This window comes from Gallinula chloropus, assembly GCF_964237585.1.
Source record: "Gallinula chloropus genome assembly, chromosome: 4".
Lineage (NCBI taxonomy): Eukaryota > Metazoa > Chordata > Aves > Gruiformes > Rallidae > Gallinula > Gallinula chloropus.
Genome location: NC_140088.1, coordinates 37,927,368 through 37,954,730, shown reverse-complemented (window position 1 = coordinate 37,954,730; position 27,363 = coordinate 37,927,368). Strand labels below are relative to the sequence as shown.

General features: G+C 58.5%; 1 protein-coding gene across 1 annotated transcript; it reads left to right on the top strand.

Moving 5' to 3' along the window:
- On the top strand, positions 1 to 25,980 carry KDM2A (lysine demethylase 2A). Its single transcript, XM_084263543.1, has 18 exons — positions 1 to 75; positions 1,163 to 1,209; positions 1,961 to 2,139; positions 3,321 to 3,427; positions 3,964 to 4,057; positions 6,733 to 6,886; positions 8,445 to 8,560; positions 9,700 to 9,826; positions 11,204 to 11,631; positions 17,636 to 17,719; positions 19,244 to 19,510; positions 20,317 to 20,448; positions 20,527 to 20,616; positions 21,372 to 22,081; positions 22,982 to 23,145; positions 23,415 to 23,573; positions 23,753 to 23,968; positions 24,099 to 25,980. The coding sequence occupies exons 2-18, from the start codon at positions 1,164 to 1,166 to the stop codon at positions 24,278 to 24,280; spliced, it is 3,255 nt and encodes a 1,084-aa protein (XP_084119669.1). The 5' UTR covers positions 1 to 75; position 1,163; the 3' UTR covers positions 24,281 to 25,980.
- The last annotated feature ends 1,383 nt before the right edge of the window (positions 25,981 to 27,363 follow it).

The window sequence follows — 27,363 nt, the reverse complement described above, 5'->3', positions numbered from 1 at the left end:
CACAGTTGAATACATCCAGCGGGGTGGCCTGAGGGACCCTCTCATCTTCAGGAGCTCCGATGGCCTGGGGATAAAGTAAGTGCCCGGGGTGTGGGACGATAGCTGCCTCTGTCCTGAGCTCTCACCTCCCCACACTGCAGTGCGGGGCCTGACCCTTGCTTCTGGCACCTCCCAGAGCTCTGACCCACCTTGCCCAGCATGGCTTCTTCTAACCTGTTGTCTCTGTGGTGCTGCAGCCAGTCAGTGGAGGGTCACAGCTCCGAGCGCAGAGCTGTGCCCGCACAAGGCTCTGTGCTGGAGGATGATGTTCACGCAGACGCGCTGTGGTGTGGTAGGTGTAGGTTGAAGGCAGGTAACACTACATCAAAGCACAACAGGAACAGTCCCTCAGGAACTAAAATCAGCTGATCTGATCCGGGGTTTCTGCTGGGTTAGTGCTTTGGGGCTGGTTAATACAAAAGGCAGAAGAATGAGTTAGCCCCAGCAAAGAGACAGTGTCGGCAGCACTGCTCGTAGCTTCGTCAGCAGGCTGAGAACGGGTGGGCAGCACCTCAGCCAGCAATGATGGGCTGCAGGAAGGTAGATAGGAGAGTGTGTGGGGCTGGGTTTTAACTGCTGGGTAACTTGGGAGGGCATGGGTTGGATAATGAGAGTTCCAGTGGGGATGAAACCGGATTTCTCCGGAGCTGTTGGTTATTTCTCTGGGCGGAGAGCTGCTTGGATGGCTGCCCGCCCGTTCTGCCTGTGACAGCGGCGTTTGGCCGCAGATGAGCGCCAGTACAAACAGTTGGGGTGATCGTGCTGCATCAGAGAAACGGGCTGCTCGTACTGGGCAGGGGATGCCCTTTATTTTGGGCTCATTCAGCTGAGCAGCCTTTAAACTGAGCTGGGATTGCGTGCTCCTTTGCTAGAAGCCACTGTACAGCAGCTCACGCACTGGAGAAGGTTTGTGCTGTTCCCAAACATGCTTCCCGCGCCAGGAGTCAGGTCCAAGCACTCAGCCCTGTGCCCCCAGACATTGAGCTCCATGCTCTTCACCAGTACCCAAGGGGCAACAAGCACCACAGTGGTATCCTCAGGATGCCAGTACTGGGGTTAATGGTGGGAGGGGTCTGCAGCCAGCAGCTGCAGACTTCTGTCTAACATGGTGTTTGTTCCACAGGATGCCAGATCCAGACTTCAGCGTGAATGACGTGCGGCTGTGTGTCGGTAAGTGTCTGGGGCCTGCGGCGCACCTCTGTTGTGCCCTGGGCAGAAGGGGAGAGATGGGGGGAGCTGTGGGGTCGGCCAAAGGGAGAGGTCTGGCTCTGTGGCTCCACAGCTGGTGTGACCTGAGCCGTCCATAGCCAGTGGGTCACAGCTCCCACCTGCTTGAGGAGCCGTGTTTGACCCAAAGCACCTTCTGGTTCCATGTGGAGATGGAAGTGGATGAAGTTGTAACCTTACCCAGAAGGAGTTATGTGAATATCCAAACTCTTTGAGCGCAATGTGCTTAAAAACAATCAATTGCCTAATTTGGGCAGAGTAAGTGTGAACACTTTCAAACCATAAGGAGAAAAGATCCACAGGAAAGCTGGGTGGGGCTGTTTGTAAGGGCATGGAGTGGTGGGACGAGGGGTGATGGCTTAAACTCGAGCAGGACAGGGTTAGATGAGACCTGAGGAAGAAGTTTTCACTCTTAGGGTGCTGGGACCCTTGCACGGGTTGCCCAGAGACGTGGTGGAGGCCCCATGCCTGGGGACATTCGAGATCAGGCTTGTGGGGCTCTGAGCACCCTGTCCTAGTGAAGATGTCCCTGCTCACTGCTGGGGGTGGGACTTGATAGCCCCTGACAACCCTACACATCCTGCGATTCTGAGAGGCCAAGACATGGCACGTGCATGGGGGGATTCTCTGAGGATTTTGTGTCTCTTCTGGCTGTGCACAGCGACGGTGTGGTGACATGTGTCTTTTCTGGCAGGGAGCCGACGGATGGTGGACGTCATGGACGTGAACACGCAGAGGGATATCGAGATGTCCATGGCACAGTGGGCACGCTACTACGAAACGCCGGAGGCCGAGCGGGAGAAGCTTTACAATGTCATCAGCCTGGAGTTCAGCCACACAAAGCTGGAGAACCTGGTGCAGAGACCCGCTACGGTGAGCATGGCTCTTCCTTCCGCAGGAACCTCCTTTCCTTTTGCGCCTGAGGAGAAGAGACGGCTTGGGACACCTGTGGGCTCAGTCAGGGACATTGACACTGTGCTCTGGAAGGTGCTGGAGCTCCTCCTGCGTTTGGCTCAGACCTCGTCTGCTCTGGCTGATCTCTCAGGCTGGCCAGGGCTGCCCAGCCCATGTACCCCTCAGCTGTAGTGACCACAGTCGTGTCACTGGCGTGTGGAGCCGCAGAGAGCTGACTTGCTCATGGCTGTCAGCAGTTAGAGAAATGGAAGCAGTTTGCTGTGGAATAATTAGGGTGTAAGAATCTGCTCCATCTGGCTGGTGGTCAGGGCCAGGCCCAGCGTTCGAACCGCACCTGAGTCTGGCTGAAGGGGTCAGACTTGACTTGTGCTCAGGCCCAGCAGCCCATGGGAGGGCTTCCCATGCCAAGGTCATGACTGGAGTTGTGCTGGGAGCGGGGAACAGGAGGTAAACTTCCCTTACTGAAGTTTGGAAGGTGGGAAGGACGGGATGCACATCCTGAACTCCCTCTGCAGTTGGTGGAGGGGAAGGGGCAGCTCTGCAGGGCCATTCACTTCTCCCTAGAGGGAGCCTGGACTTCTCTGCCTGTTCTGGCTGGCCTGAAGCTGAATCTCCCCTGCCACCCTGCAGATGCCGCCCGGTGGGGTGTGATACTAAAGCCCACTGCATGGAGGCTTCAGTGCTGGATTTTGCCTGGCCCAGAAGCAGACCAGCATCCCAGTACCGTGCCTGGGATCTGGCTGCTTGCGTGAACCTGGAGGCACCTGTGCTGAAGGGCTTTACGTGTTGGGGTTCCACCAGTGGCATCGGGAAGGTTTCTGGCTTGGGGGACACACACACACACGACCAAAAAGGGGGTTTTGTGGTCCTTCAGCTAGCGCCAGGGCTTCTTTCCCTCCCTTGGTCCCATCATTGGGTGTGTTCTGGGATGGGGGGCTGGCAGTCTGTGCACAGCATCTCAGTGGTTTTGGTGGACCCAGTGTGACCCTGCATCTCACGGATGCCCAGCTGTGTGTGAGCTGCGGGCTCACTGGGCAAGCAGGAGGTGGTTTTGAGCTCCCAGAACAGCCTTGGGGGTAGTGAAAGGGGTTCCTGTGCACCTTTCATCTCTACTTATGTCTCCCACCTTTCTGCTGTAGGTGGATTTGATTGACTGGGTTGATAACATGTGGCCCAGACACCTGAAGGAGAGTCAGACAGAGTCTACGAATGCTATCCTGGAGATGCAGTATCCAAAGGTGCAGAAGTAAGTGACTCCCTGAGCTGTTCCAGCGGCAGCAGGCGGCGAAGCCTGCAAGCTGCCCCTGGGAGGAGCAGTCTGTACCATGGAGAAGTGGGAGGAACAGTCCCTGTGCTTCAGTGGGCACCGCTTGCCAGAACACTGTGGTTAGTTAAGCTCAGCCCCTTCATGTGCCATGCAGAAGGGCAGCTGCACAGGTTCTAGGAGCTCGCTGCGCTTTGGTGCTCAAGACCTCTGGAGTCAGTCGAGCTGCTTGGCGCTGCCCAGTACACCAGACCTGTGACATGGGGGTTTCTAGAGAGGAGACAAGTTCTCCTCAGTTGGGCTGTATCTCTTCGTGACACCGATGCAAAGAGAACTGTCATGAAAGCCACCACCTCCCAGCAGCTACAGCGCTTGGCACTGCAGCAGTTGGCTTCTGGCACTGTGCTGGGGCACTGGCCTAAGTTTGGGGAGCCTGTTCCCTTTGGATAGGTTGTCCCCACTCCTAAACTGTGCATCACTGCTCACTTTCACCTTCTTGTCATCTTGTTTCCCAACAGGTACTGTCTGATGAGCGTCAAGGGCTGCTACACAGATTTCCATGTGGACTTCGGTGGCACTTCTGTGTGGTACCACATCCACCGAGGGGGGAAGGTAGGAGACCAGGCCCTGTTGGGGAGTTACAGGTGCTTTAGGGAAGTGGCTTTTAGTCTCTTGGAACTGAAAGTCAGCAACAGGTCTCCACTTCAACCCCCTTGAGTGGTTTCTGGTGATAAGTAGTTCTGAAACGGTGTTGGGTTTGAGCTGTTCAACTGGAGTTGCTTCACAGAATCACTCGGTTGGAAAAGACCTTTAAGATCACTGAGTGAAACCATTCCTGTCCTATGCTAACCCATATCCCTGAGCACCTCATCTGCCCATCTGTTAAACACACCCAGGGGCGGAGACTCAACCCTCTCCCTGGGCAGCCTGTTCCAGGCCCCAACAACTCTTTCAGGGAAGAACTTTTCCCTAACATCTGATCTGACCCTGCCCTGGCACACATTGAGGACATTTCCCCTTGTCCCATCTCCTGTCTCCTGGCTGAAGAGACCATCGCCCACCTCTCTGCACCTTCCTGTCAGGTCAGTGTAGGCGGTGATAAGGTCTCCCCCCAGCCTCCTCTTCCCCAGGCTGAACACCCCCAGCTCCCTCAGCTGCTCCTCATAGGATTTGCCCTGCAGTCCCTTCCCCAGCCTGGTTGCCCTTGTTGGCTTCTTGTAGCCAAGCTTGGGAGCACTGCACCCCAGGCTCCATCAGGTTTGAGTTGGGTTACAACTTACAGGTGGGGACGTTGTGTTTGTCATCTTAACTTCCAGAAAACAGATTGGTCAGAGCTTGGGTGCTCTTATCACCAAAGGAGCCAGCTAATCCGTCAGCTGCCAAGTCAGACCTGCTGCCCAAGAGAGCAGAGTCATGGCCAGGGCATGCCACCTAGCCAGGAGAGAGTCCCTGCTGGGAAGCACTCCCCTCTGACTGCCCCTGGGTGTCTGTGGGTGCTGCCATGGGATTCGGGCTGTGCTTTGGCGCTGCCGCTGTGACAGCCCAGAAGAGCCTGGATTCAGGTTTTTGCTGGCCATGGTTGTCAGCTCTGCTGTAGTCCAGGGAGCTTCACTCTGCTGCCTGGGGTGGGTGGTGACACGGCCGCTCATCACAGTCAGTTTGAATCGATTCAGTTGGAGCAGCGAAATCTGCTGGGAGCCAAGTTGAGGAGTATTAGGAAAAGCTGGTATGGAGGGAAGTTTCCTGGAGGAAACCTCCCTGTAGTGCAGAGTTTATTGAGGACAGGTCCCATCTCCGCCCAGTGACACACAGCTGGCTGAGAGCTTAACCCCTGTGAGCAGTTAGAGAGCTCTCTGCTTCCCTAAAACAACCCATCGGCCACCTGGGGCTGAATTGATCAAGGAGCCCAAAGGTAAGAGGCTGCCTGTACTGCTGGGTTTCCCTGAGGAAAGGGCTGGGAGTCCTTTCAATTGGAGCTGCTGCCAGGAAACTGCCCAGCTGAGGGTGGCTGGATGGGTCCCCTCCGCCCTCAGTAAGGGCAGATCGCTAGGGAAAAACAACCTTTTCAGGAGAGAGAAGTCCTTTTATTCCACCAGAGGAAGCTATTATTCCACCATGTCTTTCTCTACCAACTTAGCCAAGCTTCAGGGAAGGCAGCAAACTCTGCCCCACCAGAAGCATCTGAGCTTTTCACCCACCTTTCCTCATGAAAGAGATGCCGCTGCCAGACTTCCCCAGCAGTTTGATGGCTCGGGCCTCAGTGGGATCCCCTAAAGGGCGAGTTAACAGTCTGAAGAGCCTGGTTGGGGCGTGGGGATCTGCTTCCCATCTGTACTGCAATGGTGGAGATCTCCACTTCAGTTCACAGAATCTCAGAATCACAGAATCACCAGGCTGGAAAAGCCCTTTAAGATCACTGAGTCCAACCGTTTCTGTCCTATGCTAAACCATATTCCTGAGCACCTCATCTACCCGCCTGTTAAACCCACCTGGGGTGGGGACTCAGCCCCCTCCCTGGGCAGCCTGTGCCACATCCCCACAACTCTTTCAGGGAAGAACTTTTCCCTCACACCTGATCTGACCCTGCCCTGGTGCAGTTTGAGGACATTTCCCCTTGTCCCATCTCCTGTCCCCTGGCTGAAGAGACCATCGCCCACCTCTCTGCACCTTCCTGTCAGGTCAGTGTAGGCGGTGATAAGGTCTCCCCTCAGCCTCCTCTTCCCCAGGCTGAACACTCCCAGCTCCCTCAGCTGCTCCTCATAGGATTTGCCCTCCAGCCCCTTCCCCAGCCTGGTTGCTCTACTCTGGACACACTCCAGGACCTCCATGTCTTTCTTGTAGTGAGGGGCCTAGAATTGGACCCAGCACTCAAGGTGTGGCCTCACCATTGCTGGGTACAGGGGCACAGCTTTAGCTCTTGCTAATGTTGGCAGAGATAGGTAGGTAGGTATCTCCTCTGTCTCCAAGACTCTGGTGTCTTCAGTGGGCTCAACATCTCTTGAGGCCTGTCTTGGATAGGCCACCTTATAGAGCATCCCAAGCTTGGCCTGCCTGTGGCACTCAGGTCAGGAAGGACCTGGTTCCAGCAACATGCCCTCTTCACCAGGAAAGCTGTTAGGTCGCTTGACTGGGAATTTCTGCAGGGCCTTGTGCTCTGTGGGAGGGGAGAGGAAGAGATGTGGATGTCTGGAGAGGGATCAGGGCAGGTGGGGAAGGAGCAGGCAGGCAGTAGTCAGTAGCTGTTAGTTACATGGTGACTTACATATGTTTGTTGTCTTTATTTGCAGATCTTCTGGCTGATCCCTCCTACGCCCCAGAACCTGGAGCTCTATGAAAACTGGCTTCTCTCAGGGAAGCAGGGAGACATTTTTCTTGGAGATAGAGTGTCAGAGTGCCAGCGCATCGAGCTCAAGCAGGGCTACACATTTGTCATCCCCTCAGGTACCACAGGGTGGGCAGGCACATCCTGGTCTCTGCCACGGTTGTGGCAAGAGGCTGGAACTCCTGGGATGGAAGCAACATTGGAACAGGCAGCATTTAGCTTCCTCCCCCATGAGAAACCAGGAGAGGGAGATGGGATGTGGATTTGGCCCTGGCTTATGTCAAGCTTGATGGGTTATTAAAGGCAGCTTTCCCAAAGCCCAGCACATGGACGTGTGGAGCGCTGCATGCTGAGGACTGAGGCAATCCTGAGGCAGCTCAGCTCCTGGGTCTCTTGTGGAACCTCAGCAGAGTTAGGTTCCAATTGTGCAGCAAGGAAGGGAGCCAGTGTGCGAGGTTAAGGAATAAGGTGACCACTCTGGACATGAGGAGAGACAATGGAAGTCTGTGTGTGCTGGAGATGGGAGAACTGGAAAGCATATAGCTAGGAGTGGGTGTTGGGGAAACTCAGGAACGCGATAGGGAGCTGGGAAGCAGTAACATGAAGAGACTTCCAGGGTATTGTGGAATACTCAAGGGCTTGGGCATGGAGGCTGTGTTTGGGAGAGAGTTAGGAGAAACCTTTAGCCTGACTTGGTTCAGCAGCAGGATGATCCGAGGCAGCATCCCGTGTGCACAGTTGGTGCTAGAAAGCAGCAGGGGTAGAGAGATGAGGCGGGTGGAAAAGCAGCTGAAGCAAGGGCTGGCTTCCAGCCCAGCACAGCCTGTGACAGAGACCTGGGATGTCTGTGCTTGTGCTAGGGAATACTCTCTGGAAGGAGAAAGAATGTGGGACCCCTCTGAGGGCTTCAGAAAGTGTTGGGGATTGCACAAGTTACTCGCTGGAGTTCTGCTGTCACAAGTGAGGCTATTTTAGAACTGAGTGGCCTTGCCCTAAGGAAACCCAGACTGGAATTCCCAAAAGGTTGGGCTTGGCTGGATTGCTTAGCCTCGGAGATACCAGATCTGGGAGCTGCTGAGTTACTTTGAGGGTTTCTTAGTTGTTTCTTGGACTTTGGGAGCAAGTTCTCCTCGTTGTTGGTGTTCTTAGGCCTAACACAGCTAAGAAAGCAACTTTCTGGAGACATCAGGATGACAAAAAGCCCTGGGCAGGAGGTGGATGCAAGAGGACATAAGGCCAGATCCACAAGTGTGCTTAAGTGCCCAAGTACAAACCCGTCTTCAGCTCTCAGATGGGTCAAGTGAACCGAGTCTTGAGTAACTCAGGAGGGTGGATGTTGTTACTGGCACACAGTGCTGTCTGCCCTCCTCTCAGAGCTGCCTGTCCGCAGGGCCCCGTTGTATCTGCCGCTGCTAGGACCAGCTGCTGGGACGTGGGGTCGGTAGCTGCTGGTGGGTGTGTCTGCAGCTAACCAGGGTGCAGGCCAAGGGTGCAGATGCCAGGGTGGCCTTAGCTGAGCAGCGGGACGGTTGTGCGGTTGACAGCGCTGCTCTGCAGAATGCTGTTTGTAAGGGACTGTGGAGGAGCTGAAGTAGGAGGGGCTGGGCTATCAGCTGGGAGACCTTGCCCTTGCCTAGTTTCTCAGGAGGAGTCTTCAAACCCTGCGTTCTCTCCAAGGTTGGATCCATGCTGTGTACACTCCCATGGACACGCTGGTTTTCGGAGGCAACTTCTTACATAGTTTCAACATCCCTATGCAGCTCCGGATCTACAGCATCGAAGACCGTACGCGGGTGAGGACCTGGGGGAGGGAGGGCTGGGGGGAAGTGGCCGCCTGGGATGGTGGGGAGGGCACAGCCAGGAGCGGCGGTTTGAGTCTCGCCCTGTGGCACGTTGCTTGAGCTCCGGCTGTCTGTAAGTCAGGTATCCCAGCCTGCTAGAGGCGCAGGTGGGAGCTGAGGCAGAGGGACAGCCTGGATGGGCACTAAGGCATGTTGTGTTCCATTGTACCCGCTCCGGTCTGACACTGGGCTGCATGGGGTCTGGAAACCTTGGTGTGAGTGGGATGGAGAGGGACCTCCCTGGCTGCCTGAAGAGGAAGGCAGCAGCATGTCCATGGTTGTGCATCCAGCATGTTGCCTCTTCTCCTGCCTGCCTGGTGTTGATCTTGGACCTCACTGTGGTCTGAGATGACCAAAGCTAAACGCTTCCTGCCGGCCAGAGCAGAAAATGCTGTTGGCAAGTGGGTTTTCTCACTTGCTGCTTGTGGAGATGGGTCCCGCAGCACTCGGCTCCTGTAGAGAAGCCTCAGGATGTGCCTGTGGAAGGACTGTTGGCCTCTCCAATGTAGTTCAGGGTGCTGCAGTGGGCAGATTCTGGGTGCTAGTCATCATCCAGAGCAGCTGCCACATAGGACCATGGAGTGTGTCCTCTGCTACCCTGAGCAGTGTCACCTCAGGAGGATCGAGGCAGCAGCAGGGTCAGGGGCATCTTCTGCCTGCATGTGAATCAACAGTGCTGGCGTGACAGAGCCCTGATAGCGCTCTGCTGTCAATAGACAAACTCTTTTCCTCCTCCCATACAAATCCTGCTGGATGCTGTGCTTGGGAAGAGGGCTTGGACCGTTACTTTTGCCTGAAATATTTGTGGCACCAGCCACTTTTTTTCACTTGTACTAATGAGGAGGAGATGTGTGGGGCAGGAGCTGCAACCCTACCAGAGTAGTGCCAGGTCTCTGCTCTGCCTGGTGAGGATATCCTTCTGCGAGGAGCAGTGCATCAGGCTGCTGGGAACATGAAGGATGCCATTAAACATGTCCGCTTCCTGCCCCACGGGAGGGGATGGCTCTGGTTCAGGATTACGAGCTATTACTGTGCAGCCCTGTGGTGAAGGAGGCCTGAGCATATCCCCTTTCCCCTTGCTTCTTTTCCAGGTCCCAAATAAGTTTCGTTATCCCTTTTATTACGAGATGTGTTGGTACGTGCTGGAGCGCTACGTCTACTGCATCACCAGCCGCTCGCATCTGACCAAGGACTTCCAGAAGGAATCGCTCAGCATGGGTAAGCACCCTACACTGGCTGTCCAGGCCTCACTCCCTCCTCGCCCGTATCCAAAGGGTTCCTCCTCTTGGGGTGCCATCAGGCTCAGCTCCATGGGAAGAACTTGGCGCCATCGCTTCCTCAGTTTCTCGAGGCGGTTTTCTTGGGGCGTGGAGGGCGTTGTGGACTGGCTGAAGGAGGGGCCATTTGTTTCTAGCCAGACTTTTGCTTCCTCCTTTGCCCCTGCGCCAGGCAAGGCTCCTTACAGCTGCAAAACTGGTGGGCGAGCCCGCGGCGCTGCTGGCGCACGCGAGGCCTTTAACAGAAGGGTCGGGGGGAAGTTGCAGTAACCACGGCTGGGCTGTGGGCTGCAGCGATGCTTTCTTGCTCACTGGGGCCTTCCTGCACACAGGGTTTGAAGTGCTGTCAAGGCTTACATGCCAGGGGAGGGCAGGGAGAGGTGGTTGGCCTCCTTACAGCCAAGGCATGCGGGGCCTGAGCAGCGGTGCAAGAGGTGATTTCTTCCTGAGACCCTTCTGCGGAGTGGGGGAGAGCCAGAGAGCCTCCACACAAAGCCCTTGAAGCAAATCCATCCTCACTTTCCCGAGAGGCTATAGATGCTGACTCCTGCGCTCCTCACAGCCTCTTTGGAGGAGGATTTCTGTGCAAGGGGCCCTAGCAGAGGCACACAGCTCCCTGCTCTCATCCTTTGCCCATGGCCCTCTTGAGATCTCCCTCAGCACCTGATTTGGGAAAGACTGGTGCTGTTGTTCTCCTGCCTGGAGGTCTCCAGTGCCACCATCGTCGGCTTTTCTCTGCCCCTGAGCAGTGTGAGGTGGGAAATAGTGCAGAGAGCTGGAAGGAGGGGAACAGGCAGTGCCTCTTCCCTTTTCCCCTACGGGGAGGGTGCTTTATCGTGCACCACGGTCTTCTTCACATCATTTTTTTTGTATCATGAATGCAGGATCGAGGTCCCAAGTCACTCCCAGAACTGGGTGGCTGGAGATCCCAAGTCCTTCAACGTCAAGTTGGATGGTGCTTTGAGCAGCCTGATCTAGTGAGCGATGCCCCTGCCCATGGCAGGGCTTTGGACTAGTTAGTTTTTAAAGGGCCCTTCCAACCCAAAATCATTCTGTGAAACTCCAAGGGTTGTTCTCTGGGAGGTTTTCCCATGTCCTGTGCCTCGCCCTCCCATAAAATGAGCCAGGAATGGGAAAGGGTTTTGGCTGTTCTTTCCTACCCACCATGGGACCCCCCCATCTCCTCTCCTTATCACCATACGTACTTGTTGCTCCAGCATCTGTGGTAACTGGGGGTGTTCCTCTAGAAACCGAACATCTCCTGTGAGTGATTGTCTGGCCAATGTGCTCTTCTCTCACTCTTTCTCTGTCATGGCAGATATGGAGCTGAGCTCCTCGGACTCAGTAAACATGGAAGAGGAGGAGGAAGAGGAAGACGAGGAGGATGCAGCAGGGAAGGAACCCAGGCGACCGGTCACAAGGCGGTCCATTCTCACCAGCCCACCCATCGCCAATGGTGCCAATGTGGACTATGATGAACTGGGCAAGAGCTGCCCCCGGAGCAGCCTGCCGGGTCTAAAGAAGACCCCATCTATAGACTCTTCCGACTCCAGCCGGGGATCCCAAAACGGCCAGGCCTGGGACCCGAACGGTGGCAGCCCGCGCAAGAACAGGAGGGTGCACCTGACGCAGTTTGAGCTGGAGGGGCTGCGTTGCCTCGTGGACAAGCTGGAGTCGCTCCCTCTGCACAAGAAGTGTGTTCCCACTGGCATTGAGGACGAGGACGCCCTCATCGCTGATGTCAAGGTAGGTGGGCGCGAGGGAGCCACAAGCACTGCCGTTCCTCGGGGCTGTCGGGAGGAACTGTCCTTGCAGCAGCAGAGCTGGAGAGGTGTTTTCCCACAGGGAAACTGCTTGACCATGACAGTAACCCTGTCCTGGACCTGATGTGTCCAGAGGCTTGGTGTCCTCTTGTCCTCTATGCAAGGCTGGCGGTGGCCAGCTGATGCTGGAGGACGGCACTGGTTTGGACTCTGGGGCAGGCCCAGTGGGACTAGTAGCTGCTGCCAGGCTGAGACCCTCTGGGCCCTGTCTGGGTCCCTCACTGATATCGATGCCAGAGGGCTCACGTGCGATGCAGCTCGCTTCCAGGTCTGGCTGCTTATTGCTGTGGTGGTTGGAGCCTTTTCCGTGCCCCAGGCGGATTTGGCCTTGTTGCTCTGTGGGGTTTGCACAGGACATGACCTCAGGTGTTGAGAGATTTGGTTTCCTTTCCCCTCTGCCCTGCTGTTTGCCCGAGCTCTCCCTGCCAGCCCTGTTGTGCTGACCTCATGAGTTTGGTGTTCCAGCATGAAGTGAGAGCGTCACCCCTCACTCTGTTCTCCCAAAACTACCATTATCCCCAGGACCCTTCCCTGCCCACGGTGATCCACTGTTCAGCCACTTGTCTGCACCAGAGCAAATGCAGCCATGGCTGTATCCTGGGATTTACTGTCGTGTTTTGTTTCCAAGTGCCGTCTCCTTAGAACTTCTTTCCTCTTTTTGGGAAACCCAGCTCTTCTCTGCATTTGGAGCAGAGGGAACAGGAGAGGTCCCAGGGTGGCCTGACGTTTGTAGGCCCATCTCCAGTGGTGCTTGGGCGAAGGAGTGGGATTCTGGTTTCCCGGGGCATTGTTCTGTGTGTGCCGTGGCCTTTGAGTACACGCTCTGTGTGTTGGAGCCGCGCTCCGGAGGAGCTCCGGCTGGGCTGTGAGCGCTGAGCTGCTGAGGGGCTGGTGTCCTGCGCTGTGTGCTTGGAGGCAGAGCCTTCAGTGTGGTCAGTGCTCTGCTGGGCCCAAAAACAGTTCTGGAGCTAACAGACCTGTGGATTTGGTGTGACCCACCCGCCTCTGTGTCCAGTCACAGATGAGCTGTGGGTGAACCATCCGTATGGTCAAATCAGAGCAAGCAGTCTCCCTGCAGGACTCGTTCCTGGGAGCTGGCAGTTCAGACGTACCCTGAGCTGCAGGACGCTGTCCCTCAGGACCAGCAGCCTCCCAGCCTCTGCTACAGAGCATCCTCCAGGCCTGAAGGCCCCAAATGATCCGAGTGCAGTGGCTGGAGAAGATAGGACAAGGCTGTGGAACCACAGCCACCCCTCTACCTTCACAACTTTGATATTCCATAGAGGTGGTGGAATAGGCAAATGTAGGTTGGCTTATAAATCCTGAAACTGGGTAACAGCTGTTCCTAATGGAAAGCCTGAGCAGCGAAGGGTTCGCTTTCAGTGTCAACAGCTTGTTTGGAGAGCAGCTTATTCCATACTCGTTTCTTTTAGGCAGGCCAGGTTGTTACCAAGCTGGAGGTGTGACCTGGCCACGTGTGCGTCCGTAACTCTGGGTGTGGGGTGCAGGGGTGTTCCCTACACAGGGTCTGGTACAGCTCCCTCCTTCCACAGCATTGGTGTGTGTGGCTTTCCCAGAGCCCAGCCCTGCCACACGGGGGTGTGTAAGCTCAGCACTTCCCTTCTCCCGTCTTGGTCTGGCACTCCTGTCTTCCCTCCTGGCTCGGAGGTGTGATCCGTGTGGAATCCCTCATGCTGCGCCCCAAACCTAGATCCCTTCAAGCCGTTGTTTCTCTTTAGCTGCTCGTGAACTACAGCCTTAACCCATTGTCAGGGGCTTCAGCCAAACCAAAAGCTGTACGTCCTCCACAGCATCTTGTCTTGGCTCTGAGACCATCGTTCTGCAGCATGTCACCAAGCAAGGTCAGTGATGGAGCTGGGATCTGCCCAGCAGGACTGTTGGGAAAGACCAGCTCCAGAGAAGGGCAGAGCCCGTGCGTTTTCAGCTCTCACCCGCTTAGCTGCCATCATGACGTGGCTGTCTCCTGGTTAAGCAGACACTGTGGTGTGGAAGGTTTTCATGGGCGTGACCCACCTTTGGTCCCTCTGCGTTCCAGGATCAGAACATGGCATTTCCTCATCATAGAGCCCAGGTACACAGGCAGAGACCCAGCACCTCGATCTGCCTGTCAGATCAAGCATCCTGCCATGCTTCCTGCCACCCTCTGCTAGCCAGTGTCCCCAGGGAAGAGCTGCCTTTCCCCACAGCCCCTTGCGTGGTGACCATCGCTTCGGGATGTCCGTATGTTGAGTCACACGGAGATGGATGCTTTGGTATCCTCTCATGAATCGAGCCTGGAGCTGTCATGTGGTGGGACATGATGCTTTGGACGTGACAGAAATGCTTCCAGCTCCATGGCGGGGAGGGATCATCCCATCTGCCAAGACTCTGTAAACCCATCCTAGCTGAGGTTGCCTCCAAGATCTTGGCTAGGAAGAGCACGTTGCCACCTCTGCCAATCCTTAACCATTCAAACTTTGCCCGTCTCCCTTGAAAGCTCCCCGTGACGTTGCGTTGTTGTGTTCCAAACCAGTAAGTGAGAGCTGGTGGGCAGTGGCTTGAACAGGACAGCCCGTGGAAATCCAAAAGGTTCCTGGTAGAGCTTCCAGAGAGGGAAATCTACCTTTGCAATCTCAGGTGGTGACCCATCACCTTGTAGTTCCAAGGTCTTGCTGAGAAGTTGTGGAGTGGTTGGTCATGCCTCTGTGCATGGTCCAGGCAGGAAATGTTGGAAGGATCATTGGCAAAGAGGGGAACTTCAGAGAGGTCCTATTGTCTCTTGGCTGCTTGTGTCCATCGCTTCTCACCCCTCTTTTGGCATGCTGGTTTCCATCATTTAGACTTCAGAGGAGCAGGATGGTTCATGAGGCTGTAGAGCTGTTGGACCTGCTCTTGGGTGGAGCTGAGCCCACGTCCAAACCATTCACTTGCTGCGGGGCCACCAAGCCCCATGGCCTCTGACTGTCGTGAACAGGATCTATTTGGGCATTGCGTGGGGGTGCTGGAGCACCAAGCGCTGCAGAAACAAGGAAAACTCATCACAAAAGTGTGGATCCTGTCTCCAGGACCTCCGAGGTGTCACCTCTGAGGGCCAGCCGGAGCGCTTGACCTTGGACATATGACAGAGGCACCACCCCACACACCCTCTGTGTGGGGCCAAACCCCACTGCAGGGCTGGGCAGCCCCAGCATGATGCAGACAGTGAGATCCAGGGTGAGATGCATGTCCCAGGGACCCAAGGGTGCTGCCGGTGGTCTGAGGGGTGGCAGTCGGGACCCGGATGTCTTGTCAGTGTGGCCTGGGGGCTTCCTGGGCTTTTGGGGGTAGGGGGGATGACAGTTGAGATGCTGTGGCTGCAGCCTGGGTAGGAGCAGTTGCCGCTCTCCAGTGCTGCTCTGGGGAAATTGCTGTAATTTCTGAGTTTCCTCCATTTTAATTGCGATGCTCTGGACCTGAGGGGGAGGGGTGGGGGGAAGGGGGCTCAGGGGGCTGGTTGAGGGGGTGGGGGGCAAACATTGCTTCACCCATTGGGGGTTTGTCCCCCTCTAGAGGTTAGGTCACCGGTGGCTTAGGGACCAGAGCTGCTGCCAAACTTGGCTGGCAGAATGTTTGTCCGGGAAGGTTTGCGCATCCGGATTGGAAGAGTGTGGGTGCAGTCCCTGCACCCCCCTGTGTTTTGGGAGTGCTGCTTCCCCCTCGCCTTGATTTAAAAGCCCTTGCTCCCCCCTCACGCCAGTACTGCCTCCTAAGTCCGGGTGGGTTCAGCTTCCTGCAGGGGAACCCCCAAAACCACCTCGGCAGAGACAAAGGCGTCGCGGAGGCTGGGCGTGAGCGGGGCCGGCCGGGGCTCTCTGCCGCTCTCTGCCCCGGCCCCGGGGAGCCTGGTCCCGGTGTCTCCAATTGCGGTGGCGGAGGGAGGGAGGAAGGTGGGCCGCGCCGCCCGGGCCCCTGCGCCAATCCGTGCGGCGCCAGCCGCCCGTCCCGGCCCCTCCCGGCTCTGCAGCAGAACGGCTCTGCCCTCTGCTCGCTCGCTCGCTTTTTCTCTTCTGCCATCTTCCCGTTGCAAAGCATTGCTGGGAACCGCATGTGGGTGACGCAGCAGCATTGTTTCAGGCTCAGGAAGCTGCCGCTGCTGCCCAAGGGCTCGGCAGGAGCACGAGGCTGCCAGTGCGGCTGCCGGAGCTGGGGGAAGAGCCGGGGTTGCTCGGGGTGGGGGAGTACGACCGCTCCCCCAGCCATGTCCCCGAAGATCGGGGGTCCAGCTTGGGTCCGCTCAGGCTGAGCCAGCCCCTGGAGGTGCCTGGGGAGAGGGGGGGGGGCCCAGCCCTCGCAGTGCGGGCACCGAAACAAAGAGGGCTCGGCAAACTTCACCCTAGAGTCTCGGCAGCTCCAGAGGCGCAAGGTCAGGCAGCTGGCAATGCTCGCGGGATGGGGAGGGGACGCGGGGACGCTCTGGACCCAGCCAGGGTGGGAGGGGACCACGGGGGGACCCCTGTTTCCTTGGAGGGGTCCCTGGCTGGTGCTTGGGCTCACCCTTCCCCTCCCCTTCCTTGGGGCGCGCTCGCCGGGTGCCGAGTTCCTGCTGGCCGGGGGAAGCATGCGGTGAGCTCGCAGGGTCCCCTCTGCCTTGTGTCCCCGTGTCCGTCCCCTCTCCGCCACAGCGTGAGCGCTCACAGAGCCGCAGAGGGCTGTCGCCCACCCCGGCTCCGAGCCAGGCGCAGCCACAAGACCCAGGTGCCCCTTGGGTGGGCCCCCCACTTTCCCCGACCCCAAGCAAGTCCAAGCTACCGCCACCCCCGTGGTACCTGTGGGGCGGCTGCGGTTCCTTGCGCCCCACGTCCCAGCGTGAGCCCCCAGCCCCTGACCTTTCCTTTCCGTGCGCGCCCATGGGAAGGCTGTCGGGGCAGGGGGAAGGCTGGAGGCAGCATGCCACGCTGCCGGCGAGCGGAGGGGTGCCTGCCACTTCCTGCCACCCACAGCCGCTCCAGAAGGGTGGTGGGATGCCGGGTTGGGGTATGGACCCCAAGAATGGCACAGCCCCACGGGGGTTGGAGGGGGGGGGGGGAACGGGGACGGGGCGGGGGGGGGGCATGCCGGCTGGCCTCTGCCTTCGCCCTGCCTGGCAGCGGGAAGCACGGAGGAGCGTGGGGATGCCGGCAGGAGGTTCCTGCCAGCGTAGCCATGGCAACGCCAAGTAAATAAAGCACCTTTGCAACCGGCAAATTCGGGGGGGGGGGGGGAATGGCCGTGGGGAGGGGGCTGTGATGGAGGGGGATGGGGGCGCAAGAGGGCTGAAACAGCCAGCGGCGAGTGCAGGGAGCCCGCGTCCGCCGAGGGTTCCTGTCGCGGCGTAGGGCGGTGTGCCCGTCCGGTGTGTGCCAGGGGGTCCCTTGTGGCAAAGTCGGAGCCGAACCCTGGGGCAGCGTGGGGGAGAAGCTCTCAGCTACCCCGCAGTTTGCACCAGGCTACGGGGCTTGTGGGTGGGAAGGAGATGCTGAGGCTGTACCCCCCTCCCCCCCGCCCCCCCCCCCCAGCTACCCTGTGCCTGGGGAGGCTGCAGATGAGGGGGCGATCCTCATGAATCCTCCTCCGTAAATCCCCCTGGATCGCAAAAGCTCGGCACTCCCCACCCCCCCACCCCCACCCCACGCCATTGCTGCACAGCGCGGGGGCCTCGGGGCTGAACCGCAGCTGATGAAAGCGCTCGTGCAGATCGACTCGACAGAGCTTGTCTGTCTCATGTGGGGAGGGATCGGCGCTGGCGGGCGTGGGTAGAGGAGGGCGCCTTCCCAGCCCTCTTTGAAGCATGCTGGCCTTGGCATCTGCTTGGAGCCTGCCTTGCTGGCGGGGGCCTCGTTTCACTCCCATCACACCTCTGATTTTTGTTGTTTTTTTCACCACCCCCCCCCTCCCACTCTCTCCATTAGCTGCTGCTGGAGGAATACGCCAACAGCGACCCCAAACTGGCACTTACAGGCGTCCCCATCGTCCAGTGGCCCAAGAGAGATAAGGTAGGAGCTGCAGGGAGGGGACACGGAGGGGTGCGGAGGGGGGATGTTGCGGGTGGTTGAGCTGGTAACTCTTGCCCTTGGTTGAGTTGCCCTCTGCAACTGGGGGGCAGTGGCATGGCTTCCATATACTTGCGTTGGAAGCGGGAAGGGAGCATCGCAGGGGCAGCCGTGGGGTGCAGCCACCCCCCACAGCACTGCAGACAAACCTATAGATTGGTAGCGGTGGCAGTGTCCCACCCTTCCAGTTACCCCAGCTTGGCCAACAGCTAGTAACTGGGTCTGGGGAGCAGCTGAGAGGAGAGGGAGCTCCTAGGAGAGGGGCGGAGGGCTGGGGATTAGTGGCTGGAATCAGCCCTGCTGGGTCAGCGTGCCCCTTGGGTCCCTGTCCCTGCAGCCACCTCCCGGGTGGCTCTGCTGGCAGGGACACACCAGCTTCTTCAGAAAGGGATCTTCCCACGTGCCCCTGCCCTGCTCCCTCCGGCTGTGCTCCAAAGCTGCGGCCCAGAGGAGCTCGCTGGGCAGGGGATGCTGAGGGCCAGCCTGGCGCTGGCTGGCCGGACTTCCCCTCTGCAGGCTGCCTTCCCACAGCTCCCATAGCTCACTGCTTCCTTCCTGCCCAGAGACAGGCTCGCAGGCCAGCATGTGGGAAGAGCACAATCCCATCGTGCTGGGAAGGGTGGGTAACACCCTGGCTGGGGGTCAGGAGACTTTGGGATCACCCTTTAGAGGGGCCTGTCTCTGCTTGCCCTGCCCAGGGGGGATCCTTGCAGCATCATAGGGCAGCACGAGCATCTTGGGCAGCCTTTTTGGGAGAAGAAACCTGGAGATGTCCGCATGCTTTGGGCGCAGTACCCAGCTGCTTGGCACTATCCTGACCCCATCCTTGTGCTGGATATTTTTTGGGGTGCCTGCCCTTCCCCAACCCCATCATCCATGGTGTGGGCAGCATCGCAGCCAGTCCTGAAATGCTGCTGCGGGCAGCGTGTTTGCTGTGAGGGTCAATGGGGACACCTTGTGACCACTGGAGAGTTGTGCCTGCTATAAAACAGGGTGCTCGGGTGTTCCCAGTGCACCTCAAGCTTGTGGGAGCATCTGAGCTGGGCCCTATCCCTTTGTACAGGCAGCAGAGGGACCTGGGTGGCACAGAGAGGACAGCCTTCCCAGCAGCCCAGGCGGACGCTGTCGTGCCTTGCCTCAGAGAGAAAGGGCAGCCATTGTTGGAGCAGCCATGATGCTTTTGGGACTCAGCAGCCCTTCTTCAGCCCCATTTCTGACTGCTTGATGGGGGTGGGAAGAAGGAGAGCTCTTCATGTGGGGTGGCAAAGGCCAAGCAGGGGGAGAGCTGCCCAGGGCAGCACCCATACAGGCCCCTTTGTCTGCAGAGAGAGGTGAGGGAGCGGGGCTGCGCTCTGGCACGTTGTCTGAGGTCGCGGTGAGGGAGCCAGGGTTCGGAGGCTTTCTGATCCGCGCTGAATGGCGGCGGTTGGCTCATCTCCCATCACTTCCCTCTCTTTCTGTTGCCAGCTAAAGCTCCAGGCCCGGCTGAGGGTGCGCCTGCCCACCATCCCCATCACCAAGCCACACACCATGAAGCCAACCCCCCGTCCAACACCCGTCAGGCCGACAGTCTCTCCCATCGTGTCGGGCGCCAGGCGGAGGCGAGTGCGGTGCCGGAAATGCAAGGCGTGCATGCAGGGCGAGTGTGGCATGTGCCACTACTGCAGGGACATGAAGAAGTTCGGTGGGCCTGGCCGCATGAAGCAGTCCTGCGTCCTCCGGCAGTGCTTAGCGGTGAGTCTGCGGCCTGTCCTCTCCTCAGAAGTCCGCTGCCACCCTGTGTGGCTGATCAGGGTCAGAGCAGGATGGTGTTTGAATCCAGGGGGGATTTTTGGCCCTTTCCCCATGATTCAGGCAATGGGGGAGAGGAAGAAGAGGAGGAACCTGCTGGGGAGGAGCTCTGCGGAAAAGGACCTGGGGGTTGTGGTGGGCGACAGGGTGGCCATGAGCCAGCAGTGGGCCCTGGGGGCCAAGAGGGCCAATGGGATCCTGGGGGGCATCAAAAGGAGCGTGTCCAGCGGGTCAAAGGAGGAGGTGATCCTCCCCCTCTACTCTACCCTGGTCAGGCCCGACCTGGAGTGTTGTGTCCGGTTCTGGGCTCCCTAGTATAGAAAAGACAGGGATCTCCTGGAGAGAGCCCAGCAGAGGGCTACAAAGGTGATTAAGGGCCTGGAGCACTTCCCCTAAGAGGAGAGGCTGAATAAGCTGGGGCTGTTCAGCCTTGAGAAAAGAAGACTGAGAGGGGATCTGATCAATGGTTTTCAATATCTGAAGGGTGGGACATGGGGAAATGGCCAGCTTCTCAGTGGGCTCTGGGGACAGGACAAGGGGCAATGGCCTCAAGCTGGAGCACAGGAAGTTCCGCACCAATCTGCAGAAGAACTTCTTCCTGGTGAGGGTGATGGAGCCCTGAGACAGGTTGCCCAGGGGTTGTGGAGTCTCCTTCTCTGGAGATATTCCAGCTGACCTGCCCTAGGATCCTGTGAAAGGGGGTAAGCTGTCCCACCTTGCCCTGGTTTCACCCTGGCTTTCCTTTGTAGCCCAGGTTGCCTCACTCGGTCACGTGTGCACTTTGCGGGGAGGTGGATCAGAACGAGGACTCGCAGGACTTTGAGAAGAAGCTGATGGAGTGCTGTATCTGCAACGAGATAGTTCACCCTGGCTGCCTGCAGGTGAGAGCCCTGGCGCCGGGGCAGAGCGGGCCTGGCTGTGGGGATGGACTCTTCCTGACTGCCCTCTTCTCTTCCCAGATGGATGGGGAAGGGTTGCTCAACGATGAGCTCCCCAACTGCTGGGAGTGCCCCAAGTGCTACCAGGGTGACGATGCGGAGAAGGGCCAGGTAGGAGGCAAGCTGCGCTGCGGTGGGGCAGGACGCATGTCCCCTATCCTGTGGAGAGGATGTTCAGCCAGGCCGGGCTGTGTGGGTGGGCTGGGGGGCAGGCGGGCACCAGCACAGCCCAGGGGACTAACTGGGCTGTGACTGGTGAGAGCAGGAGTCCTTGGGTTGCAGCACATGGGGGCCTGGTAGCATCCTGCCACGGTCCCCTCTTGGCACCGTGCAGGAAGGGGACAGCTGAAAAGCCCCCCTGCTCTGTGTCCCTGGCTCCCAGGGAGCCCGTGAGCAGGCCAAGGCCACCAGTGGCTGCCAGCACTGCCCAGGACACCGGCCTGGGGCTGCCGCATCGCTGGTAGGACCGTGCCAACTGCTGTGGGTGGCAGTGCAGCGGCTGTGGCAAGCCAGGCGAGGGACAGCCTCTCTTGGGGCACTTTCATCTTCTCCTGGACAATGTGCACGCTTGGGGCATGCATCTGCCGGGTTCCCAAGCCCCCCAGCACTTGAAGCAGGTGTGATGAGCTGTCCCCACGGTACCTTCTTCTGAGCTGTGATCCTGAGAATTCCTGCAATGAGGGACTGTTGGGCACAGTGTGGAACTACCCCGACCTCCTGGGATGCCCCTTTTGCAGCGGGAGAAGGGAAATGACGATTGCTGGTGTGGGTGGACCCTGGTTGGGCTGGGCAGTGCTGGCGCAGACCCTGGGGAAGAAGCAAGGGAGGGGATGCGTCCCATAACCTGCTGCCCCACTTCCCTGCAGAAGCGGAAGGTGGAGGAGAGCGACGACGACACGGCGCAAGCCAAGGTGCTGCGGCCCCTGCGGAGCTGCGAGGAGCCCCTGACCCCCCCACCCAACTCGCCCACCCCCATGCTGCAGCTGATCCACGACCCAGCTTCGCCGCGCGGCGTGGTGACCCGCTCCTCCCCGGGAGCCGGCCCCAGCGACCACCACAGCGCCAGCAGAGACGAACGCTTCAAGCGACGGCAGCTGCTGCGGCTCCAGGCCACAGAGCGAACCATGGTGCGGGAGAAGGAGAACAACCCCAGCGGCAAGAAGGAGCTGTCAGAGGTGGAGAAGGCCAAGCTGCACGGCTCCTACCTCACCGTGACGCTCCAGCGCCCCACCAAAGACGTCCACGGCACTTCGATCGTCCCCAAGCTGCAAGCCATCACCGCCTCCTCTGCCAACCTGCAGCATTCGCCCCGCGTGGTCATGCGCCACGCGCCCGCCAGGATGCCCCTGCGGGGCGGCGGGGAGGAAGAGGCGGCTGAGGAAGAGGAGGAGGAAGAGGAGGAGGACGACGAGAACGCGGAGGAGGGGGGGGCATCCCGGCTCAACGGCCGAGGGGGCCGGGCGCAGGAGGGCGAGGAGAGCTGGATGCAGCGCGAGGTGTGGATGTCCGTCTTCCGCTACCTCACCCGCAGGGAGCTCTGCGAGTGCATGCGGGTGTGCAAGACCTGGTACAAGTGGTGAGTGTGGGGACATGGGGGGGGTGTGGGGGGGGCGGCGCACAGCCACCATCTGACCCCTGGACCAAACCTCCTGTCTCACTGGCTCTCAGCCAGAGCCCAAGGGGGAGAAGAAGGGGTCTCTGTGAAGGGGGAAGGAGCCTCTCTGCCAACTGCCTCCGTGGCCTCCCTTGGCTCCCCAGAGCTGGTGCTCACCCTCAGACCCTGTGGCCAGACCTGTTGGCTGCCATTCCCACTATGTCTCTGCAAGGTGCCAGTGCCCTTTCCTCCCCCACTGCCCTGCGTGGTCCTGGCCCTTCCCACCTCCTTCGGCCTCACAGCAGTCTGGGGCATGGCTGGATTTGCTGGCTCAGGGGGCCACAGGCCTCAAGACAATGCTGGCATTGGGACAGCTCTGGATGGCGGGCTTGGGAGCAGAGTGGGGACTGGGAACTTGGGAGGTTCAGATGTTTCTAACCCCCAAGCAGCAGGAATGGCACAGTGGGAAAGAACCGGTCCACTTTGATCGGTGAGAGTGGACGGGATGGTTGGAGGAGAGTGTCCCCTCACCTGTCATTTGTGTGGCATCTTTGGGGTGCAGGTCAGCTGCCGTCACGTCCCGAGTCTCCCGTGGGAGAGGGGGAGTCTGTGTCGCCTCCGAGCTCTGTCACAGCTCCTGGCTGCCAGCGAGCACTGTCGGGGCCATGGGGTGGGACTGGGATGAGGGAGTGTGCTTGGAAGGAGGAGCACCCAGGAGCAGGGAAGCAGGCAGGCAGCTATGACTCAGTCTTGTTACAAGACAGCAAAACCCATCTGGGGCTGGCCAGACACCCCCAGCAACCTCCTGACATGTTTGGGGACACCATGTCATGTCCCTGGGGATCCTCGGGGCTCAACCTTCAGTTTTGTCCTCATCCCCAGGTGCTGCGACAAGAGATTGTGGACAAAGATAGATTTGAGCAGGTGCAAGTCCATCACCCCCCAGGCGTTGAGCGGCATCATCAAAAGACAGCCAGTCAGTCTCGACCTCAGCTGGACCAATATCTCAAAAAAACAGCTCACATGGCTCGTCAACAGGCTTCCAGGTGAGTGTGGGCTGGGACGGGGTCCCTACCTCTGCCACCGGCCCGCTCCTGGGCTTCCCAGTGAGACAGGCTCTGCACCCCAGCACTCCTCAGTCCTGGGTGCCGGCACCCAGCAAGCAGCCACTGCGGATGTGGCTTCCCATGTCCCACCCCAGGTGTGAGTGGAAACTGCTTCCTCATGTGCCTGGAGGAAAAGCGTTGAGATGGAGGACACCTCAAAGCCCACCACGGCCATCTGACTCGGTTTCTCTCTCCCCTTCTCCTGCCAGGCCTGAAAGACCTCATCTTAGCGGGCTGTTCCTGGTCTGCGGTCTGCGCTCTCAGTACCTCCAGCTGCCCCCTTCTCAGGACCCTCGATCTTCGGTGGGCAGTAGGAATCAAGGACCCTCAGATCCGGGACTTACTCACACCTCCAACAGACAAACCCAGTAAGCTGTTGTCCAGGCTGCCACGGAGCAAAGCTGGGGCAGCGGTTCCTTGACGAGAGTCCCTGGGGGTTGTGGGGGAGCTGGAGGAGGGTGACACGCCGGGCACAGAGCCAGGGCGCCAGTGCTGAAATCCAGTCAGGGTCGATCATCCACACTCAGCTTCTCTGTGCCTTTTACAGGTCAGGACAATCGCAGCAAACTCCGTAACATGATCGACTTCCGGCTCGCCGGTCTGGACATCACCGATGCCACGCTGCGGCTGATCATCCGCCATATGCCCCTGCTCTCCCGCCTCGACCTCAGCCACTGCAACCACCTTACGGACCAGTCGGCCAACCTCCTCACGGCCGTGGGCTCTTCCACACGCAACTCCCTCACCGAGCTCAACATGGCAGGTGGGTACGCTGCCAGGAGGGGCCCAGGCTGGAGTCCCTGAGTCACACAGCTTCCTCCTACCGCCGGCGCGCAGCCCTGGCTTTGCGGAAGCGCAGCAGCTCACCCCTCCTTCCTCTCACCTCCCCGCAGGCTGCAATAAGCTGACGGACCAGGCCTTGCTGTACCTGCGGCGTATCTCCAACGTCACCCTCATCGACCTGCGAGGTTGCAAACAGATCACCCGCAAAGCCTGTGAGCACTTCATCTCGGACCTGTCCATCAACAGCCTCTACTGCCTGTCTGATGAGAAGCTGATCCAAAAAATCAGCTAGAGACCCTCCCCGGGGCAGACTGAGGAGAAGGAAAAGAGCCCATCCCACCCCTCTCGGAGAGCTGCTCCTCCGCATCCCCACCTTGCCCTTCGTGTCCTGCCGCTGCCTCCCACCTGACTCGGCAGGCAGGGCCGCTGCTGGCCTCGCTCCACCATCCTTCCTCCTCCTCCTCCCCCGGGACTTCTGCCGATGAAGATGTCCCGCCAGGCTGGCCAGTACCAGAGGAGGAACGGGCAAATGGCAGAGAGCCTGGGCCCAGAGGCTGGCCCCTCCCACGGCAGAGGTTGTAATAGAGAGAGAAACGGGGCCCCCTCTTCCCCTCAGCTTTTCCCCTCTTCCCCATCATCTCCTTGCCTTGAAACACTTGTCATGTCCCCGTTAGCACAAAGCTTGAGGGTCAAGGTCTCTTCAAGGAAGCGGGAGCAGAGCTGGAATGAAACGGACCCCTCTGTGCCGCCACCAGCTCCTTTCTTGCCCCCCCCCTACGGTTTCCCTTGCCCGACTGCAGGGCTGCCATCGATCCCCCCGCTCCTCCCACCCCTCTTTCACCCAGGGTCTTACCACGCTGCGCCAGGAGATGGGGCTTTGCGACCCCCTCTTCTCCCCCATCCCCCCCCCACCCCACTCCAGGGCAGTGCCGGTTTTACCTGGAGCCCCCCTCCCTTTCCCCCCACACACAGAGGTGATGGCTGGGTGCCAGCTGGGAGCACGGGAGCCAACCACAGGTACATCAGAGCTCAGGGAGGATTTGGAAAGCAGCAGCCAGGGGTGAGTGAGCACATGGAGGGACAGGGGCTGCCTCCTCTTCCCTGTGGGGAAGGGTTGTAGGGCCGCCCACTGTGGCCAGAGGGGCGAAGGCTGCTCTGGCTGCCCCAGCGTGCTCTTAGCCTGGGACCGAACTGGCACGAACGCGCGCCCCGCCCCCCCCGCCCTGCATCTTGTCCTCTCCTTTTCCCTCCGTCCCCATCCCCTTTTAGCTGCCGGTTTTTCCTTTGCAATGAATGGTTGGTCCAAAGAACCTCTCTCTAGGGCAGCAGAGAGCTTTTTGCACTTTAAAAAAACAAAAAACAACAAAAAAACCACAAAAAACAACAAAAAAAAAAGAACAAAAAACACATTTAAAAAAAAACAAACAAAAAAGCAAAAAATCAAACAAAAAAAATCCAACAAAAAAAGAAAAAAAAAAAGGAAAAAAAAAAAAAGGTTGGGATCTTCTTTTGGGTCGCTGTTTTATTTCCCTCCCTCTCCTGCCTCTGCCTGGCCACTCCCCGTCTTTCCCCCGGTGTCTGGGCACCCTTCTCCCTCGCTCCCCCCTGGATTATAGCACAAACCAGTCCCCCCAGCCCTGGAGAGGATGGCCGAGGGGCAGGCAAAGGGGGTTCCTCGCCCCCTCCCCACACCCTCGAGGGCAGCCCCCCCATCGCCCCGCTGCTTCAGAAGCAATAAGGGAGGAGCAATGACCGCGCAGGGGGTCGGGGACACGACCTCTGGCTCCCCAAACTGCCGGAATGTGGGGGCCAAGGGCCACTTCTCCCATAGCGAAGCTGGAGGGGGTCGAGCAGAAACCGGTCCCAGGCGAGAGGAAGAACCGGGGCACTGGGCCCCCGGCTGCTGAGCGGGAGCCCTTCTGCCTTAGTCTCTTATCGGTGGCTCCTGTGGGAAAACCGTCAGAAGGATTGAAGCTTTTTCTTTTTCCTTTGGATTGATTTATTAATTATTATTAATTTTTTTTTTATCATTTGAGGTATTTTTTTTTGTTTGTTTGTTTAGCAATGTGAACAAAAAGAAAAGGAGGGAAAAAAAGCAAACCCAAGTAATGCTGAGCTGCAGTAGAGCTCAGGGCGCAGGGCTCCCTGCGGCGGGCAGCAGCGGTCCTTCTATTGGTGCGAGCAGCCAAGATTTGCGGGGGGGGGACACACAGGGACGGGGGGGACACAGCTGGAGGGGTGTGATCACACACACACCACCCCCTGAACGCTCCCTGGGATCCCCCCACCGCCCGCAAAAAACTCCGGGTGTACGGCCCTTGTCACGCCACCAGCTGCTCCAGGCCTTGAGCGATGGGGTGAGGGGCAGCGGGGGTTTGGGGGGGGCGGGGGCGGGGTGGGGGGGTGGTGAAAATCCCCAAGGAAGAAAAAAATAAAAAGAGAAAGAAAAAGAGAAATTATATATATAAAAATCACATAGTGATTTAAAAGCATCCCAGACTGCTCCCCGAAGACGTCTCCTGCCAGAACAAGTTAATATTGTTTAAGGATTTGGTTGTGTTTTTCGTTTTGTTTCTATTCCCCACCCCCTTCTTCCCCCTCCTCTTCCTCCTCCTCCTCTTCCTCCCTTCCCCCCCCCCCCCCCACCGGAGAAATATTGTAAATATATATTTTTTTGTTGGCGATTTAGAGTCCATCTCTGATGTTTGTGCTTTAAAATTAAATGTAAGCATTAAGGGTAAAAGCAAACCAAGTCTTACGCTCTCTCAGTCTGGGGGGGGGGGGGAATTTGAGGGGGGAGGGGGGCGGGGGGCAGGGGGAAGTGATTTCTTTCCCGTTTCGGTTTTGGTTTCTTTAATTGGTTTGGGGGGTTTTTTTTAGTTGCTTTGGTTTTATTTTCCCTCGGCCTTCTCCAGTGCTGGTTTTAGAGGGGATCTTTGCTCGGGATGTTACTACCGTAGGGCTGGGGGAGACGGTTTTTGGGAGGGGGGGACAGGGGGAATGAGGTCAGGGGGAGAGGGGGGAAGATACCAGCCTTCAAAGGGAAATATTTTGTTTCTTGGGGGTGGATTTTTGGAATTAAAAAAAGCAAAGTTTGAAGCAAAACCCAAACCCGGCGTCTCGGCTGTGCCCGTCGTTCGTTTGCAGGGGAGGCAGAGATGGGGGGGGTCCTGCGGGGTGGGGGGAAGGGGGTGTCCTCCCCCCCCCGCGGGGGCTTCCCCCACCCCCGGAGAGGAAGCCTGAGGCCGCGGTTACGGTGACGCCCCCCCCCCCCCCCGCTCCGTGTCACTTCGCCTCCCGCCCCACCGCTGAGCGGGACCGCGGGGCCCGTGGAGCCGCCCGGCTCCCCTGGGAGCGCCGCTCCTTCCGTCCGTC